Raw genomic sequence first — 16,750 nt, forward strand, 5'->3', positions numbered from 1 at the left:
CTGTTTCTGAAAACTCACCAAAGGCAACATTTTTTTCTTCCAATCCTGGACTCAAATCTCTCCAAATCTCCCTCTTTCTTCATTCTTGATGTAAATTTCATTAGCTTAAAACTTTGACCTGCATATTGGATGAGTGCATATTGCTTCCTAAATTCTCACTGTTGAATGTTGAATGTGTATAACTAACTATAAGGCTACTGAGTATATCGTGGCCGCACAGCAGAGTCTGGCAAGTTCCCCATGACATATTCAATATGCCAAAACCCAGTAACAATGATGGGTCTCATTCCCCTGACCATGAAGGAGCCTCCAATGTAGCACTAGCTAAAATCTCAGGGCTAGGAAGAATGGAGACATTACTGGTGTCTGTTCAAGGAAATCGATGAACAACAGGATGACAATGATGTAGTGATAGTGAAGTATGTTTTTCTGTATCTATTTGTGAAATGCATATGTATGTATACATCTACATTCTCTGTGAACATGTATAAGTGTATAATTGTGTCGGTATGAGCATGTGTGAAGGGGTGTATTTTATGAGTGTGTATGTATAAGTGAGTATACACAGAGTGTATGATGTGTATAAGGTGTCTGGTATGAGAATGTGTGTACAAGGATATGCTGTATTATATTGTACATGTAAGTATGGTTTATGATTGTGTATATGTCCAGGGATATATATGCAGGAGTGGTGTGTCTAAGAGCATGCATGTGCAGGTGTGTGTGTCCTAGGGACTATGAGACTTGAATATCATGAAAGAGAGAATGAATGTAATATGAATAAAATAACAGGGAAAGAACTAGGTTCAAGGTACATCATAGGGTGAAATTAGTGCCTGTCTTATCTTAGCGATAGATTTGAACATACTTGTACAGGAAGTTGGGTGAAGTACTTAGAAACTTGGGGCTACTGATTCCAGCCAACTGTGTGTTGTGAGCCCAGGGAGCCATTACTGGCACTGAAGTTGACAGGGTCAGCTTAGGACTTAGCATTATTTAGATTTTACATAGTGGATTCCTTTGGGGTTTCTTCTCTCAAGTTACTCCATTTTTTTTCTATTTATGCTAAATTAAAAAGTAAATAAACTTCATTGAAAGCTTGGAGTAGATGATTACAATCTATGCCTAAATTGAGGTTTGGATTATTACTGGATTTCAGCCATTTGGGGATAACATATCCTGTTTGGACAGACAATTAACAGCTGCACAATGTCACTTGCTTGGTTTCCAGGGAACATTATATCCTATAGTCCACTGGTAAGGTTAAGTATTTTGAACTCTAACTTCAATAAAATTCTATCATTTGTCCGCTTTTTAAAAAAAATTTTTAATAGTGAGACATCATGAGGTACAGTTGCAGACTTACACATTTTTGTGCTTGGGTTTCAATTATACAATGATGGAATACCCATCCCTCCACCAGTGCCTATTTCCCACCACCACAGATCCCAGTATCCCTTCCACCCCCCATCCCCCCCATCCCACCCTGTCTCTGTGGCAGGGCACTCCCTTTTGTTCTCTCTCTCTTATTGGGTGTTGTGGTTTGCAAAAGAGGCAATGGGTGACAATCATGTTTGGTCTACAGTGTACTTTCAGCATGCTTCTCCCATCCTGGGAGGATCCTCCCAACACCCTTCACTTGGTGCTCCCTTCTCTATGTGAGCTGCCTTTCCCCTAGCATGTGCGGCTGGCCTCCAAGCCATGGAGTAAAATTCCTGGTACTAATCTCGGCCATTCTTGGGTGTTAGTCTCCTATTTTGTTACTTTATGTTCCCCAGATGAATGCAATCTTTCTATGTCTATTCCTTTCTTTCTGAGTCATTTCGCTTAGCATGATACTTTCCATGTTGTACCACTTGTATATAAATTTCATGACTTCTTCTTTTCTAACAGCTACATAGTACTCCATTGTGTAAATGTTCCAAAGTTTCTTTAACCAGTCATCTGTTCCTGGGCACTCAGGTTTTTTCCAGATTCTGGCTATTGTAAAGAGTGCTGTAATGAACAAACAATTGCAGATGTCACTTCGACTATACTTTTTTGCCTCTCTGGGATATATTCCCAGAAGTGGTATTGCTGGATCAAATGGGAGCTCAATTTTTAATTTTTTTTTTGCTTTTGGGGTCACACCTGGCCGATGCACAGGGGTTACTCCTGGTTCTGCACTCAGGAGTCACCCCTGGCGGTGCTCAGGGGACCATATGGGATGCTGGGAATCGAACCCGGGTTGGCCGCGTGCAAGACAAACGCCCTACCCACTGTGCTATTGCTCCAACCTCCTCAATTTTTATTTTTTTGAGAATCGTCCATACTGTTTTCCAAAAGGGCTGAACCAGTTGGCATTCCCACCAACAGTGAAGGAGTGTCCCTATTTTAATATAAAATTTTATACAAAAAATTCCTATTTTTCATTATACACTATAGTCTCCTATTAAATTTTTTCACTTAAAAACAGTTGCTGTAAAATACTCTTAGTTTGATAAAAAGTAGAGTAACAAGTCCATGATTTTTAAGATTCTTGCCTCATTATATCATAACCATAAGATCACTATCTATTAGAGACAGCAAAAAAGATTACTGAGTTGGTGTAAGAAGCTGATTTCTTTTTTGAGAAGTTTCTGAAATGTGAGACCATGTTTTCAATAGTAATAATTATGTGGCCACCTGATGATTTGTGATGTCATAAAGATGGCGATTGCCCCAGTGCTTACAAACTAGGAGAAAAGTATGGAATTTCACTGAAGTCATGGTCACGGTCCTCCCGTTATTCATTGATTTGCTCAAACGGGCCCAGTCACGTCTCCACTTTGAGACTTGTTCCTGTGTTTGGCATATTGAATACGCTTTGCCATGTGGGTGAGATACTCTCAGTAGCTTGCCGGGCTCTCCGAGAGGGGTGGAGGAATTGAACCCGGTTCCCCCGGCCGGCTGCACGCAAGGCAAATGCCCTCCCGCTGTGCTATCACTCCAGCCCTTCACTGAAATAGGTATCATAAAATTGAATTCAAGTTTGTGAAGACTGATTCCTGATAACCTACACCTGTGACCAGATCTAAATAAAATAGCACTGTAGCACTGTCCTCCTGTTGTTCTTGGATTTGCTCGAGCGGGCACCAGTATCGTCTTCATTGTGAGACTTGTTACTGTTTTTGGCATATCGAATACGCCACTGGAAGCTTCCGGGCTCTGCCGAGTGGCGGGATGCTCTCGGTAGCTTGCTGGGCTCTCCAATAAGGATGGAGGAATTGAACCTGGGTCGGCCATATGCAAGGCAAACACCCTAGCCACTATACTATCACTCCAGCCCCTATTTATCTTATTATTTCTAAATAAGATAACTGAGATAATTTATCCATGAAACGATGTGATAAAAAAATGGAAGCATTCTTTTTCAGCATGCATGATACTTTGTGCAGAATACACAAAACCCAAAAGAGGGAAAACATATACAAAGAGTGCCTTCAGTGTGACCTTGATGTTAATTATATTTTGCTGTAATACTGGACAACTAGCCTGGAAAAGGAGAAGACCTACAAAAAAGAATTGAAGAACTGTGGTGCTTCTACTTATTTATATTTTCTTTAATATGTCTTCATTGAAGCAAAAATAAATTGATCAACTAAGAAGAAAGGCACACAGTCATATTTGTTGAGGGGATTAATGTGGTTACAAAGAATTTCTTTTCTGAGAATTAGATGCTTTCAGACCACTACAAATTGCCTTGGCCACAACAGACTTCCTGTTCTCTTTTATAAATGCTCTGGTCAGCAATTAGTAGAGCTCAATAGACTGAAATGGAGCTGCACGGGAGCTCTGCCGACCTCCTCATTCCGTGGTAGAGATGTAGAAGGGGGTTGTTGTCCAGAGGCACTGGAAATAAAAATCATCATTTGATTTACCAAAACAAAGCTGCAAGTCTGTGTTGGTGATTTCAGGTCCCTAGAGTCAAGCAGCTTTACTTACAGTCATGCCTCTTTCTGCTTCCTCCAGCTCTGTGGTGGGAAGCCTCTGTGGCCTTGTCATACCACCAACCTGCTAACTACAGAGACAGAGGAAGATTTCATTCCCAGCACAGGAGGTCATTTCTTAGTTGGCCACTGTCAAAGTCTAAAATATAAAAAAAAAATTCTGCATCTAGCCAGGGGCTAAGAAAAGCTTTGTTGGACAGTACTGTAGATTCCAGCTGCTCAAATACAAAGAACATAAAGGATGGTGTTTATAGTAATCAATCAGAGGGGGCTCAAAAAAGTCAAGAGAACAGTTAAATCCAGCCTAAGCACAGGTTTAAGGCTGATCTTCAGCTAAATTTCTCAGATTAAGATACAGAGATTGCCTTCTACTCTATCACAGCAGACAATTATACATTGCGCTTATTATTATATTCACTGGGATGCTGATTTTATTTTAAATACACAAGACACTGTATTATCATCATTGTGGTTTTTTAAAGGGGAGGGACCTTCTTGCTGTGCTGAACAGAAACTCTAAAGCAGATGTATAAATACTGAAAAGTTCCCCATGGTGGCCAGTTATTCTCATTTAGCCTAATCAAACATGGAGACATATCCATAGAGTCTATGTATTTTAATAATTTGGTAATACCCCATTTTTGCTCACTATGCCAGTTCTAATACTTAGAATTTTTAAAATACAGCATTGTAAAGATATTATTAACATATCATACCATTTTAAAGTAGAAATAAGTAGTTTTAAGGATATTCACATTGTTATGCACTCATCCCATTATTTTAAAAAACCATTTCTATTATTGCCAAAAGAAACTCCATGTCTACTACTAGTTCCTTCCCATTCTTTCTCCCTGGTAATTGGCAACAACCCACCTCTCTCTCTCTCTCTCCCTCTCTCTCTCGCCATCAACTTGCCTGTTATGTATGTTACATGTAACGGAATTTATCCTAGATGAGGAAATTGTAATTGGCAGCTTAGCTATATATACAATGTTCCTGTGTCTCATGCTGGTTGTAGATTGCATGTATCTGTACTTAATATCTTTCTATGGCTGAAAGGTTGTTTATATGGCTATGGATATATATAGCTATTATGGATAATGCTTCTATAAATATTCATGAATACATCTTTATGTGGACATAGAACCCTAGAGAGTTGGGCACAGAGCAACTCTACATATTCTCAGTAAACAGAAATAAACACAGAAGAACCAATTCACTACAGTACCAATTTTCTAAGGCATCACTTACTTCAAGATTCAGAGAATTAATCTTCCCCTCAAAGTTGCATACCTCATTTTTAAAAAAAAGAAACATCTGGTCAAAAGCCTGCTCTTGAGACAGACACTCAATACTAAAATGTCAATGTGCTTCTTGTTTTTCTGTTCTCACAGTTACCCACATCTTTGAACAAGAGCATTCCCAAATCTTCACTTCATTAGCTTGTAAAGGATAGAAATATTATAATTTAGAATAAGCTAGCTCAAGAAAGTCTGTTACTTTGCTTGAAAATTACAACTACAGTGTCTTTACATCAACAATATGAGTCATTACAAGCCTGCATTCAGTTTCAGAAGCTAAGGATTTAAAAAGAGATCAGGATTCTTATAAAATGCTAGTCCATATTTCAGGGAGGGAGAGAGAGAGAGAGAGAGTGAGAGAGAGAGAGAAAGAGAGAGAAGCACAAATGTATGACCTTTCCATTTTTCAGTTTAAAATACATTAATGTCAATCTACTTCCTCTCTTATAATGACCCTTGTGGTTAAGGCTAAAAATACACTATGAATAGAACACGCCATTGGTATGTCAAAAAATCACAATTTAAGGTTTTTATTTGGGAGGGGGGAGGTGAGGGAGATGCTGAACTCAGGGCTTAATCTTGGCTCTGTTGGAGTCACTCTTAGTGACGCTGGGGCATTGAGCAGGTTTTGGTCACATGAAAATCACCTTCACCCTTCTACTATCTCCTCAGTTCAGTTTACTCAATTTGATCATAAGCCAACTAAAACTTCACTGTACACAAGAAAGCACTGGGGCACTAGTTATGAGCTGGTAATTAAAGGAAGGATAATAAAAGAATCATATACCTCTCTGGACAGGCTATAGTCACTGTGCCACAGAGACCTTTGGGTTTGAAAATGGCACCTTTCAAGAGTAAGTGTGGCCTTCCTGCTTTTACTTTGTTGAAATTGTCTCAGAGATGGTTGGCCATGAAGCTAAATTGAAATAGAACAAATACAGAAGTACTTGTGCTGTTGGTATTGAAACACAGGGGCTGGGTGGTTTCCCACGGTGCAATAGCTATACCTTTCATACTTGTGAACTTTTTCATTTAAGTCTTTGCACCTCGCCCAAATGACTCCTCCTCAGGCTTTCTGTATCTTTTAAGCCCAGCAAGAAACTCATTTCCAGCTTTCTCGCTTTTTGTTCTGCTATTTTGTTATCAGCCTATACTTAAATGAAATCATTCTGCACTATGATTCAGTGTGCCCTTGAAATTGCTCTTTAGCTCTTATTTTCTTTTTTTGGATACTGTGCCAATCTTACTAAGCCATGGTTTAACCAGGCCACTAAGTTCTTTATTTTTCAGTCTCAAGTTTCAAGTACTACCAACTTCAAAAAGAAAGACGAGAAAACAGGAACATTAACAAATTCAATTCTTGGACCAGAGAGATAGTACAGAGGACATGGCATTTGGTTTGTACATTGCTGACCCTGATTCGATCCCTGGCACTGCATCTGGTCCCCAAACCCTGCCAGACTGAACCCTGAGTACAGAGCCAGGAGTTAGCCCTGAGCAATGCTGGGTGTGATCCAACTCCCCCCCATCAATTTTTGGGGGCATACCCAGCAGTACTCACCACTTATTTCTGGCTCTGTGCTCAGGGGTCACTCCTATCAGTACTCCAGGACCATATGGGATGCTGAGGATATGAACCTGGGTTGGCTGCATGCAAGGCGAGCATCCTATCTACTTCACCATCACTCTGTCCCTCTGCCCAAATCAATTCTTAAACTTGTGCCTATGTTGGAAATAAATTAGTCAATAAAAAAATCTTCTTTGCTCATAACAATGCTTATTGATTCTTTAGTCCCTGAATCCATGCACTAGGAAAATAGTTTCTCCCTAGTATACTAAAGAGTAAAAAAAACATTCTTCTTCAATTTTTTTAACTTGGAAGACTATTTAATGTTCAACAATCTCTATTGAAAGTCAATGAGCCAGATATATTTCTGGGTCACTGACACAGACAGGAACTGACTTCTTTTTAGTGTCATAACAGAAAGTAGGTAAATAGACCTTTGAAGCTTAAAGAGAAGAAATTAGCTTCTGTGGGAGTAACTAGGTGGGAAGAACTTGCCCAACCTCAGAACAGAGCATTGTAACCCTCCTGCTATCTTTTTGAGTTCAGATGTTGAGTTGTGCCAGAGAAGACAGTAACATCTGCATCTCCATCCTCCTTATCACGGGGCAAAGCTCCTTACTTCATTCTTTATTCTCCAATTTTATTTCAAAAAGGCCATTTAGTTCCTAAAACCACTCAAAGGACTAAATTCGGGTTCTGAAATAATAGCCTTCATGCTTCTGGAAGAGAGTTTATGAAATAAAGATTCACCTTTCATCTGTCTTATGCCAAATGCTGCACTTGTGGCAATGATTACATCAGAAGACAGACTTGTCTTGTGGTAGCTTTACTCCAACCTCAAGAACCAAGTGGCAGAGGGTTTCAGAAGCAAGCCAATCCCTCTATTTTATGAGACGGGTTATCAAGAAAAGCAACAGGGTGCTACTCTAGAGTAGAACACACAGGAAAGTAGAGTTGCTTCTATGAAGAGGTAGCGTGTGCCCTGAACCATGACTAGAAATCAGAATCAGCGGTAGCAGTGATAGAACTCCTCACAAAGGGGGATGGGCTTGACAAGTACAAAGCCATAGAGAATGCTGGGTATATGCACAGTGACAAGGGGAAGCAGGGCTAGGGGGTCTGGATCAGATGCCAGTCACAGCCAGAAGACAGGCACAATGGGAATTGGACTTAATTTTGAAGGCAATGAGACCCCACTAAGAAGTTTTAGCAGCAGACTTGGCATGCTCTGATTTGTATATCTAAAAGCTTCCTTTGAATGAATCAAGGCAAACGAGGAAGCAGAAAGACTGAAGGGCTGTTAAAAGGTCATGTCTTGGCATAGAAAAAAAATAATGTGTTACTGGTATGAACTAGAAGAGTGGATGGAGGAAAATGAAACTTGGAGCAGGGTGGAGGGGTGTCTGTTGGAAGTACAGTCTTCTATAAGGGTTGTCACATTAGTCTCAGTTTTTGATATTTCTTAGCATTGAACATCCTAGCACCCAGCAAGCTACCGAGAGTATCCTGCCTGCATGGCAGAGCCTGGCAAGCAACCCAAGGTGCATTCGATATGCCAAAAACAGTAACGACAAGTCTCACAATGAAAACGTTACTGGTGCCCGCTTGAGCAAATTGATGAACAATGGGACGGCAGAGCTACAGTGCTGCAGTGAACATCCTAGTCAGCCTTCCATTCCATTCATGCTGGGATTCATTCTCCGACACAGAGATTTTGATTTTCTTGTCAGCCTCACTCATCAAGAAAGTGATGTTCTATATTCAGCACCTCGTGGGTGCTGAATAAATATTGACTAAACAAACCAGTGATGAATCATGTCTCTGCAAGTGTGAGTCCTTAGTAACGTGGAAATACAGACATGAGCTGGATCCTCCAATCCTTAGGGCATCACAGAACTAAGGGCATTTGGTGGGGTGGAAGGGGGAGGAGCAGAGTTTGGAGTCGCCCCAATTTCAATCCTGCCATGCCTGCAAGTTAGAATGGTCATTCCATCCTCAGCTCTCCTTGGGTGAGAGGCTGTACACACGCATCGCATCCTGGCCCATGGCTGCAGGATGAACCTTCGAGATGACATTCTTGCCAGATTAACTGGGGCAGGATGCCCAAGCACTACAGCCCTGAAATGTCATTTGGGTTTAATGGAATAGGTTTAATTACTAATCATAAGGCATGTTCAGAAGGGTCTTTACTGGAGAAGGAGGAGACAAGAAACTGATGTTTCTATACCACGCAGCAGGGATCTGCATTGTGCAAAGGGTCACAGAGTAAAGTTTTAGGAACCTCTGTCTGTCTCTGTTCCTGCCATTCTGTTTCAACTTGGAAGTTCTATCTTGAGAGCAGTCAATAACCACAGGTGAATGCAAAGGAACCAATGTCTTCAAATAAAACATACGGATAGCAAACTCTAACATTTCTATGACTCTCACTGATTACTGAATATTATTTTTTTTCTAAAACTACTGGTCCAGTTTTGTTCAATCCAGGAAGGTTAAAAAAATGTCAAAACCATTCTTGGTTTACAGGATATACAAAAAGAGCCAGTAATTCACCTCTCAACCATCATTTGCCAGCCTTTCTTTGTAAAGTAGAAAAGAAATTCTTTCATCTCAATTTTGTTCAAATGCTGACAGTCTTTACATGGTAATAGTTGCCAACACTACCCTTTTGTTTCTCAGGGGCTTCATGTAACTGAAATGTAGCTGTTTTCCCCAGAAGACATTTTCAGATGTTAGGGAATAAATGGTTTCAAATATCTCTTGATCATCTGCTAATGACAAACTGCTCTCTGCAGCTGCTCTCCAGGCCTTTTCTTCATCCTTTTGTATATTCTCCTGGCAGAAGCCAAGTCTTTGAACAACACACCCTGGGATATTTGCTCTCAGTCTTTAAGCACTCCAGTGACTTGCCATTTGCATTTGGAGTAAGATGCAAATGCTTTATTGTGGGTCCCGCCTCTATTCCATCTCCCATCTATCTCTTGGTACAGTGTTCTTCAGCCTAAAATCCTCCTTCATACCCAGATCTCAGTCTGGATGGCCCTTCCTTGAGAGTTTAGAGCTCTACTTAATGTTACATCCCTGGGGGGTTGGAGAGATTGTAGAGTCAGTAGGGCACTTGCCTTTCACATGGCTAACCAGGGTTCAATTTCCAGAATCCCATATACTCCCCTGAGCATCACTCGGAGTAATTCCTGAGTGCCAGAAGAAAAATCATAGGCTACAAATTCACCTCTGAAAAGAAAATAAAAATAAAAAGAATCTGGAACAGATCTGCTTCTAAAGCACTTTCAGAAAAACAGAATACAGAAGGACAGTATTCCAGTATTTAAAGACATCCTGATGTGATTGAAATTTGGAGAATGTTTACAGTAAAGTTATAAATTAATTTTTGTAAAGAGCCAGGAGTAACTCCTGAGCATCGCTGGGTGTAACCCCCAAACCAAAAGATATGTTACTTCCTCTGGGGAGTTGTCATTCACAGTTCTGTCCTACTTCCTTCCCCTGGTCAGTTCCTATGATTTGGCCCTGTTTTAACTTCTACAGAACTGGTCTTTATCATGATGATGGTTATCATGATGATATGGTTAATTCGTTTAATTCTTTTTGGTCTGCCTTTTAAGGCCAAAAGGTAAGCTTCATGAAAACAAGGCCATTTCTATTTGAACACAGTAATTTCTCCATGCTGAGGTCAATGCCTCATACTTGTTGTCATATGTGACATACTTATTGGAGGAATAAAGGAAGGAAATAGTTCAAGAACCAATAGGACAATATGCTCAGAATTGTGCTAATATTTTGTCATGGATGGGAATGTGGGTGACTGAAGTGTAGGGAGAAGGGATGAGCTATAGCAGGGACAATCATAATTTTGAGAATAGGATCAGGACTAGATTTTGGAGGCGCTCTATGGCAATGCAACACAGAAGCCCTTTACTTTCAAGACCGTGAGGGGAAGGACACAGAGTTTTAGCTAAATACAAGTCAAAATAATTTAGTAAGTTTGTTGGAATGTTTGTATCTAGAAAATAAGGAATTTCTGATTACATAATCAAGGATGGCAAAGGTCATGCCATAGACAAGCAATTTTTCAATGAGAATGGGAAGATGTCATAATTTCTTTCTTTCTTTCTTTCTTTCTTTCTTTCTTTCTTTCTTTCTTTCTTTCTTTCTTTCTTTCTTCTTTCTTCTCTCTCTTTCTTTCTTTCTTTCTTTCTTTCTTTCTTTCTTTCTTTCTTTCTTTCTTCTTTCTTCTCTCTCTTTCTTTCTTTCTTTCTTTCTTTCTTTCTTTCTTTCTTTTTTTTTGCTTTTTGGGTCACACCCAAAGATGCTCAGGTGTTACTCCTGACTTTGCACTCAGGAATCACTCCTGGCGGTACTCGGGGGACCAAATGGGATGCTGGAAATCGAACCTGGGTCAGCCATGTGCAAGGCAAATGTCCTACCCGCTGTGCTATTGCTCCAGCCCCTGTCATATTATATTTCCATGGGAATGTTTTGCAAATATTACAACGCCTCTACCTGTATTCAGTGTCTTGTTGATCCAGGGTACCTTGGAGTGGCTTTGGATGCATTTTTGAATAAAACAACATAAGGAACAATGTCTCAAGTTTCTAGTTGTTCATGTGTGCTCTTATGTGTGTTTATGTGCCTGTGTGTATGCTGTTGGACAGAGAAAGGGAGTTCATCAACGAGCCAGTAGGAAAATGAGAATGTGAAATTTTAAACAATGTGGTTCAATGTTGTCCTGGCAACTCAGGTTCCAGTGTCCTGGCTCAACCACAGAAATGAGATTTCTGATAAAATTCTCTTAAACTGTGTCATATATTCTAAAATTAAGCATTTACAAAAGGTGAAAAACAGATGGGAAAAATTTCTCTTTTCCTGCCACAAATCTGTCTATACTCAATTTTATTTATGTATGTATTGGTAGACTTATTTGGTTGTGCTCTGGGTTTACTGCTGGTTCTTTTCTCAAGACTTATTCCTGTCAGTGCTTAGGGGAACACATGCAGTGCCAAGGATCAAACTCTGGCCAGTTATATTTAAAGCAAGCACCTTATCTTCTATACTGTTTCTCTGGCAGTTCTATTTTACTTAAAAGTTTAACTTTTTATTGATTTTCATGAGTAGACACTATTATAGAACTTTCCAGGCAAACCTCAACACATCTATATGTGTATAAAATTTCCCATACCAACATTTCAGAATGATCCAATCACCTCAAAAAATAATTGGGGGACACGACTCATGGCAGAACACATATATTACATGCTTGAGGCCCTATACATGATTCCCAATGCACAACAATAATTTCTAAGCCACAGCAAAGGATTCCCTGACTTATTCTTCCCACCTACACTCTTGTCTTCATTCTTCCATTATTCTTGTCCTTGGAACAAAAAATAATTAACTTATGCATGAATTCTTTTATATTAATCCATGCAAGAAGGTGACCAAGAAAATGAACTCTTCGGATATGTATATAGTAATTCCAAAGGTTATTTGTACTCATACATTCATAGTAGCATTATGCAAAATAGCCCAAAGACAAATGGATGGAATTAGAGGTGATTATGCTAAGTGGAAATAAGTAAATGCATGATAATTACTGTATACCTTCATTCACATGTGAAAAATCAATAACCAGAGTGAAGTAAATGACAGTGTATAAATGAAGGCCAGGAACATGGCCCAAGTGGTAGAGAACATGCCTCGTATGGGTTTGATTTCTGGCACCACAGAAAAAAGAAAACAGGGCCGGAGTGATAGCACAGCAGGTAGGGCATTTACCTTGCATGTGGCCAACCCGGGTTCGATCCCCGGCATCCCATATGGTCCCCCAAGCACCACCAGGAGTAATTCCTGAGTACAAAGCCAGGAGTTACCCCCGAGCATTGCTGGGTGTGACCCAAAAAGCAAAAAAAAATTTCTCTGATTCAATGAAAACTATAGTGATGATCAGAAGGAAATCAAGTGAGTAGGGGAAATGGGTAGTGGGATTTTTCTGGTAGGTAGAAGAAACAGGAACCAGAGGAACGCTGATGATGGCTGTATAACAATCACATCCATGTATGCAGAGGTGTGATGCTTAACCCCTGAAATTTTAATGCCATAAACCAATAGCATATCAACAATGATTTTTAAAAACTAAACTTTAAGAGGGATGGAGCGAGAGCACAGTGGGTATGGTGTTTGCCTTACATGTGGCCAATCTGAGTTCGATTCCTCCGTCCCTCTTGGGGAGCCCAGCAAGCTATCAAGAGTATCCTGCCCGCACAGCAGAGCCTGGCAAGCTCCCTGTGGTATATTCGATATGCCAAAAACAGTAAGAACAAGTCTCACAATGGAGATGTTACTGGTGCCCGCTTGAGCAAATCAATGAACAATATGACAACAGTGCTACAATGCTAACCTTTCAGAACCTAGATACTTGACTTTTTCCCAAATGTAAGAGAGGAATTGTAAAATGGGACCTGCGGGATGATAAGGCACAAAGCTCTTCACAACACAGAGTCTATGTATAGCTGGCTTTTTATCTATCATAAGATGCTCATGTTTTGAGTATACATTTTTTTGGCTTTCTTTTTAGGAAAAAAAGCAAGAAAGTATCAACTGCCCACTGAGATCTCTGTTTATAAAGTTATAGTTACTATCAATTTTCACTGTTTAGGAGAACATTTGGCATATTATCCATAATGTGGCCAGGGTAACATTACCCATAATTTTACTGTACTTTTTTTATAAATTGAATTTCATCCTGCGGCAGTGCTCCTAGTAGTGCTCATGAGGTAACTGGAGCCCATTGGTTATTCTCCACTAGCTGGGCCATCTGTTCAGTGAAAGGGACTGAGGATGCAGTGTTTCTTGGGCCTTTCAGTGACGGGGATAACTAGGCACTGTGAGGTGCCTCCATACTGAAATCTGGTGATACTCAGGGGACCATGTGGTGCCAGGAATCAAGCCCTATACTATCTCTGAGTCCTTGAATTTCCTTTTTATTCTTTCCTCTACCTTCCTCTGGAGCAAGTCATGTCAAGTGAATAGTGTTTAGGGATATCACAGATCATGAAATCCTCCATGAAGAAGCAAACAAGGACCTTTCTTTGCCCACAAGCCTCAAGACTTCCTTCCGAAAGAAAACACATGATTAAGAAAGATTTTAAGAATTGCATCCTTTGTACCAAGAGATTGCTGCCTCTTAGATGAATTAGGTTCGGTTTCTTGGAAACTTGACAATTGCCCAGATAGAGGAAGTATGAGGTTAGTCAGACAATGGTTATAAACTCAGTCATGGGTAGGGCACAAGAGCTAGCCAGGCACTACTTCTGTCCTGAGTGACTCTGGTATCATTGAGCCTCCAATCTTCCAATTTTAAGATGTCCTGGAGTTCTCTTGAGTGCTGGATATAGATTCCTGCTGAAAAAGACACGAGCACGGAAGCCATAGGCTGAAGGAAGTGACCCCTTTGGGAGGTTTAGTTTGCAGGGTACCACCCAAACTCAGAAAGCTTGGAAAGTGAGAAAAACACTTACTGAGAAGTCATCCTTGGGAAAGAAGAGGAGATCTTGATTGGGGTGATTTCGATAGGTCTTCTCAAGCTCTTCAATGACAGTTTCATAATCCAAAGGCTCAAGAAGTCTGGGTTTTTCCTGCTGAGAAAAAGAAAAAAGGATATCAACCACAAAAAAAAACCCCTAAAATTCTTCTCTATGTCTGGTTGGATTTGATTCCTTGCAAGACTCTGATGGTTTGATATAGTGCCCACTTTCCAACAGAGACACCAGGGCTCAGGGAATTTAGGTAAAGCCAAATAAGTCTTCCAGCTCTGAAGCAAGATGAGATGCTGCTGAAATACTAGATGTCTGTAAAATAAGACAAGCTGCTCCCACAGAGTACCCTCCCAGAGAGTACCCTCCCAGAGCTCTGGGAATCATGTCCTATACTACCCACAGAATAGATGCTGATGACAATGCAAGTACTGGAGTTGTCACTGTAACACAGACTCTATGTCAAGAATAATTTCTTGGCTCTCAGCCTCTCTGTAGTTGGAGAGAAAGGTAGGGTAATTCACTAATAGATCTGGACAACACAATTATTACAGATGTAGTGCAGTGAAAATGGAGGAGTCCAAAAAAAAATACCCAAGATATTCACACCACATTAAAATCCTAAAATCTTCCTTGTTCCCTAAGAAGTAGCCCCATAATGCTGATCCCCCCCAAAAATTATGCCAGTGGAAGAAGGGGCTGTTGTTTTATGAAAGAGTGTGGGAGGATGTGTTTAGTGTAAACTATATAGAACTCATCAAATGATGAGAAAAACAGAGGCCAAATAAAAGACCAAAACAAGAAACCAATGGCACAACATAGATTCCCAAAGTCTTTTATAAAGCATTTATACAAGTTAGATGAGAAAGGATGTTTTTGGGGATTGTTTCAACTCCTGGAAGCTGGGTAATTACCATAAAATTTGTATTATAAAGTAATCTAACCTCATTAATGCAAGAATTCTATTTTCCTTTTTCTTGTCAGTGGCATAAACAGGGAAATGACATCCCACTCCACCCCTCCTTCTGGTGAATCATACAGATTTAACTTCGATTTTTAAGACTCTTTTGGAAAATCTCTGCTGGGAGCACTCTATAAACTTCATTGATGTTTGAATCATTGCTAATGGGCTCCGCAAAGTAGTTTATTTTGATGATTTTCTAAATATAAAAAAGATAAGACAAAATGTTTAGGAGGCCAGTTAAAGGATTTCCAAGTTCTTTCTGCACTAAAACAACAACAACAAAAGCAAATTCATTTTACAAATGCTTAATCAAACTGAGGGTGATTTTAGGTAAATGTTCTATGGAAATGTCCTTCAAGTCAGGTTACTATATTTCATCAGTTAAAATATGGAATTGGTGGTCAAAGAAATAGTACAGCAAGTATGTTGCATTCTTAACTCATGTCGTGTGAACACGGGTTCAACCCCTCAGAGCCCTATTTGGTCCCCTGAGCCCCTGGCAGGAGTGATCCCTCAGTTCAGAGCCATGAGTAAGAACTGAGTACTACCAGGAGTGACCCAAAAGAAACAAACTTCCCCAAAATAATTACAAGCAGTATTTGGAGAAAAGAATAAATTTTCTGTTCAACATAGTATAGTGAAAGTATTATGAAACATTGACTTTTTTGATGTAGAAACACTATGACATGGCATGGGCGATTTTCAAAAGAATCATTCTAGAATCCTTGTTTCTTGATGTGATTATTCTAGTTAGGCATATTTTAAGTTTCGACTCTCCATTTTCCCTGGCAAATCTCTATTCAAGGATAACAAATTGATAGCTCAGGAGACAAACGCAACCTCCAGATGTTTGATTTGGCTTCAAGAGTAACTTCATTTTATTTTTAGTTGGCTCTCTACATTGTTAAGTGAGGTATTTCATTTAACTTTAACTACAGACCTTGGTAGTTCTCATCCACTACTCTTAAATTTATTTATTTATTTTTTCCTGCAATGTTATCTCTTTACAGCACTGTTTGCCCCTATTAGCTTTCAAGTCTGAAATGTGGCTTACTCTGGAAATGTTTCTTTCCCCAATCTTGTGGTTATGCATGAAATGCAGAGAATCAAACAAAATGGTATATTCAGTGAATTTTATTCACAATAGACAAAATATGGAAGCAAGAGTCTACTGACTAATGATTGGATAAAAATAAAGCATATCCAATGAATATCCATTCAGCTATATATATGAGATGAAATCTTATATTTTGCAATAACAGGTGGATTTGGAGGGACATGATGTGTGAAATAAATCAGAAAGATAAAGCGAAAATGGTACATGATCTCAGTCTTATGGGAAAAATAAAGGAACAAAACAAATAAATGAATAAAACCAGATAAGGAGGTAAAATGTATGGTCA

The 16,750-nt window shown here is 39.6% G+C and overlaps 1 protein-coding gene across 10 annotated transcripts in view; it reads right to left on the minus strand.

Annotated features, from left to right (window-relative positions):
* DOCK10 (dedicator of cytokinesis 10) overlaps positions 1-16,750 on the minus strand; it is a 326,872-nt gene that overhangs the window by 163,677 nt on the left and 146,445 nt on the right. For 8 of the 10 annotated variants that reach the window (XM_056120910.1, XM_056120866.1, XM_056120935.1 and 5 more), the window contains exon 2: positions 14,369-14,488. In XM_056120910.1, coding sequence (XP_055976885.1) covers positions 14,369-14,488 — 120 coding nt within the window. The remainder of the gene's footprint in view (positions 1-14,368; positions 14,489-16,750) is intronic. The other 2 variants (XM_056120899.1, XM_056120858.1) reach the window with 1 other exon arrangement.

Source organism: Sorex fumeus, unplaced genomic scaffold, assembly GCF_029834395.1.
Source record: "Sorex fumeus unplaced genomic scaffold, SorFum_2.1 ptg000005l, whole genome shotgun sequence".
Classification (NCBI taxonomy): Eukaryota; Metazoa; Chordata; class Mammalia; order Eulipotyphla; family Soricidae; genus Sorex; species Sorex fumeus.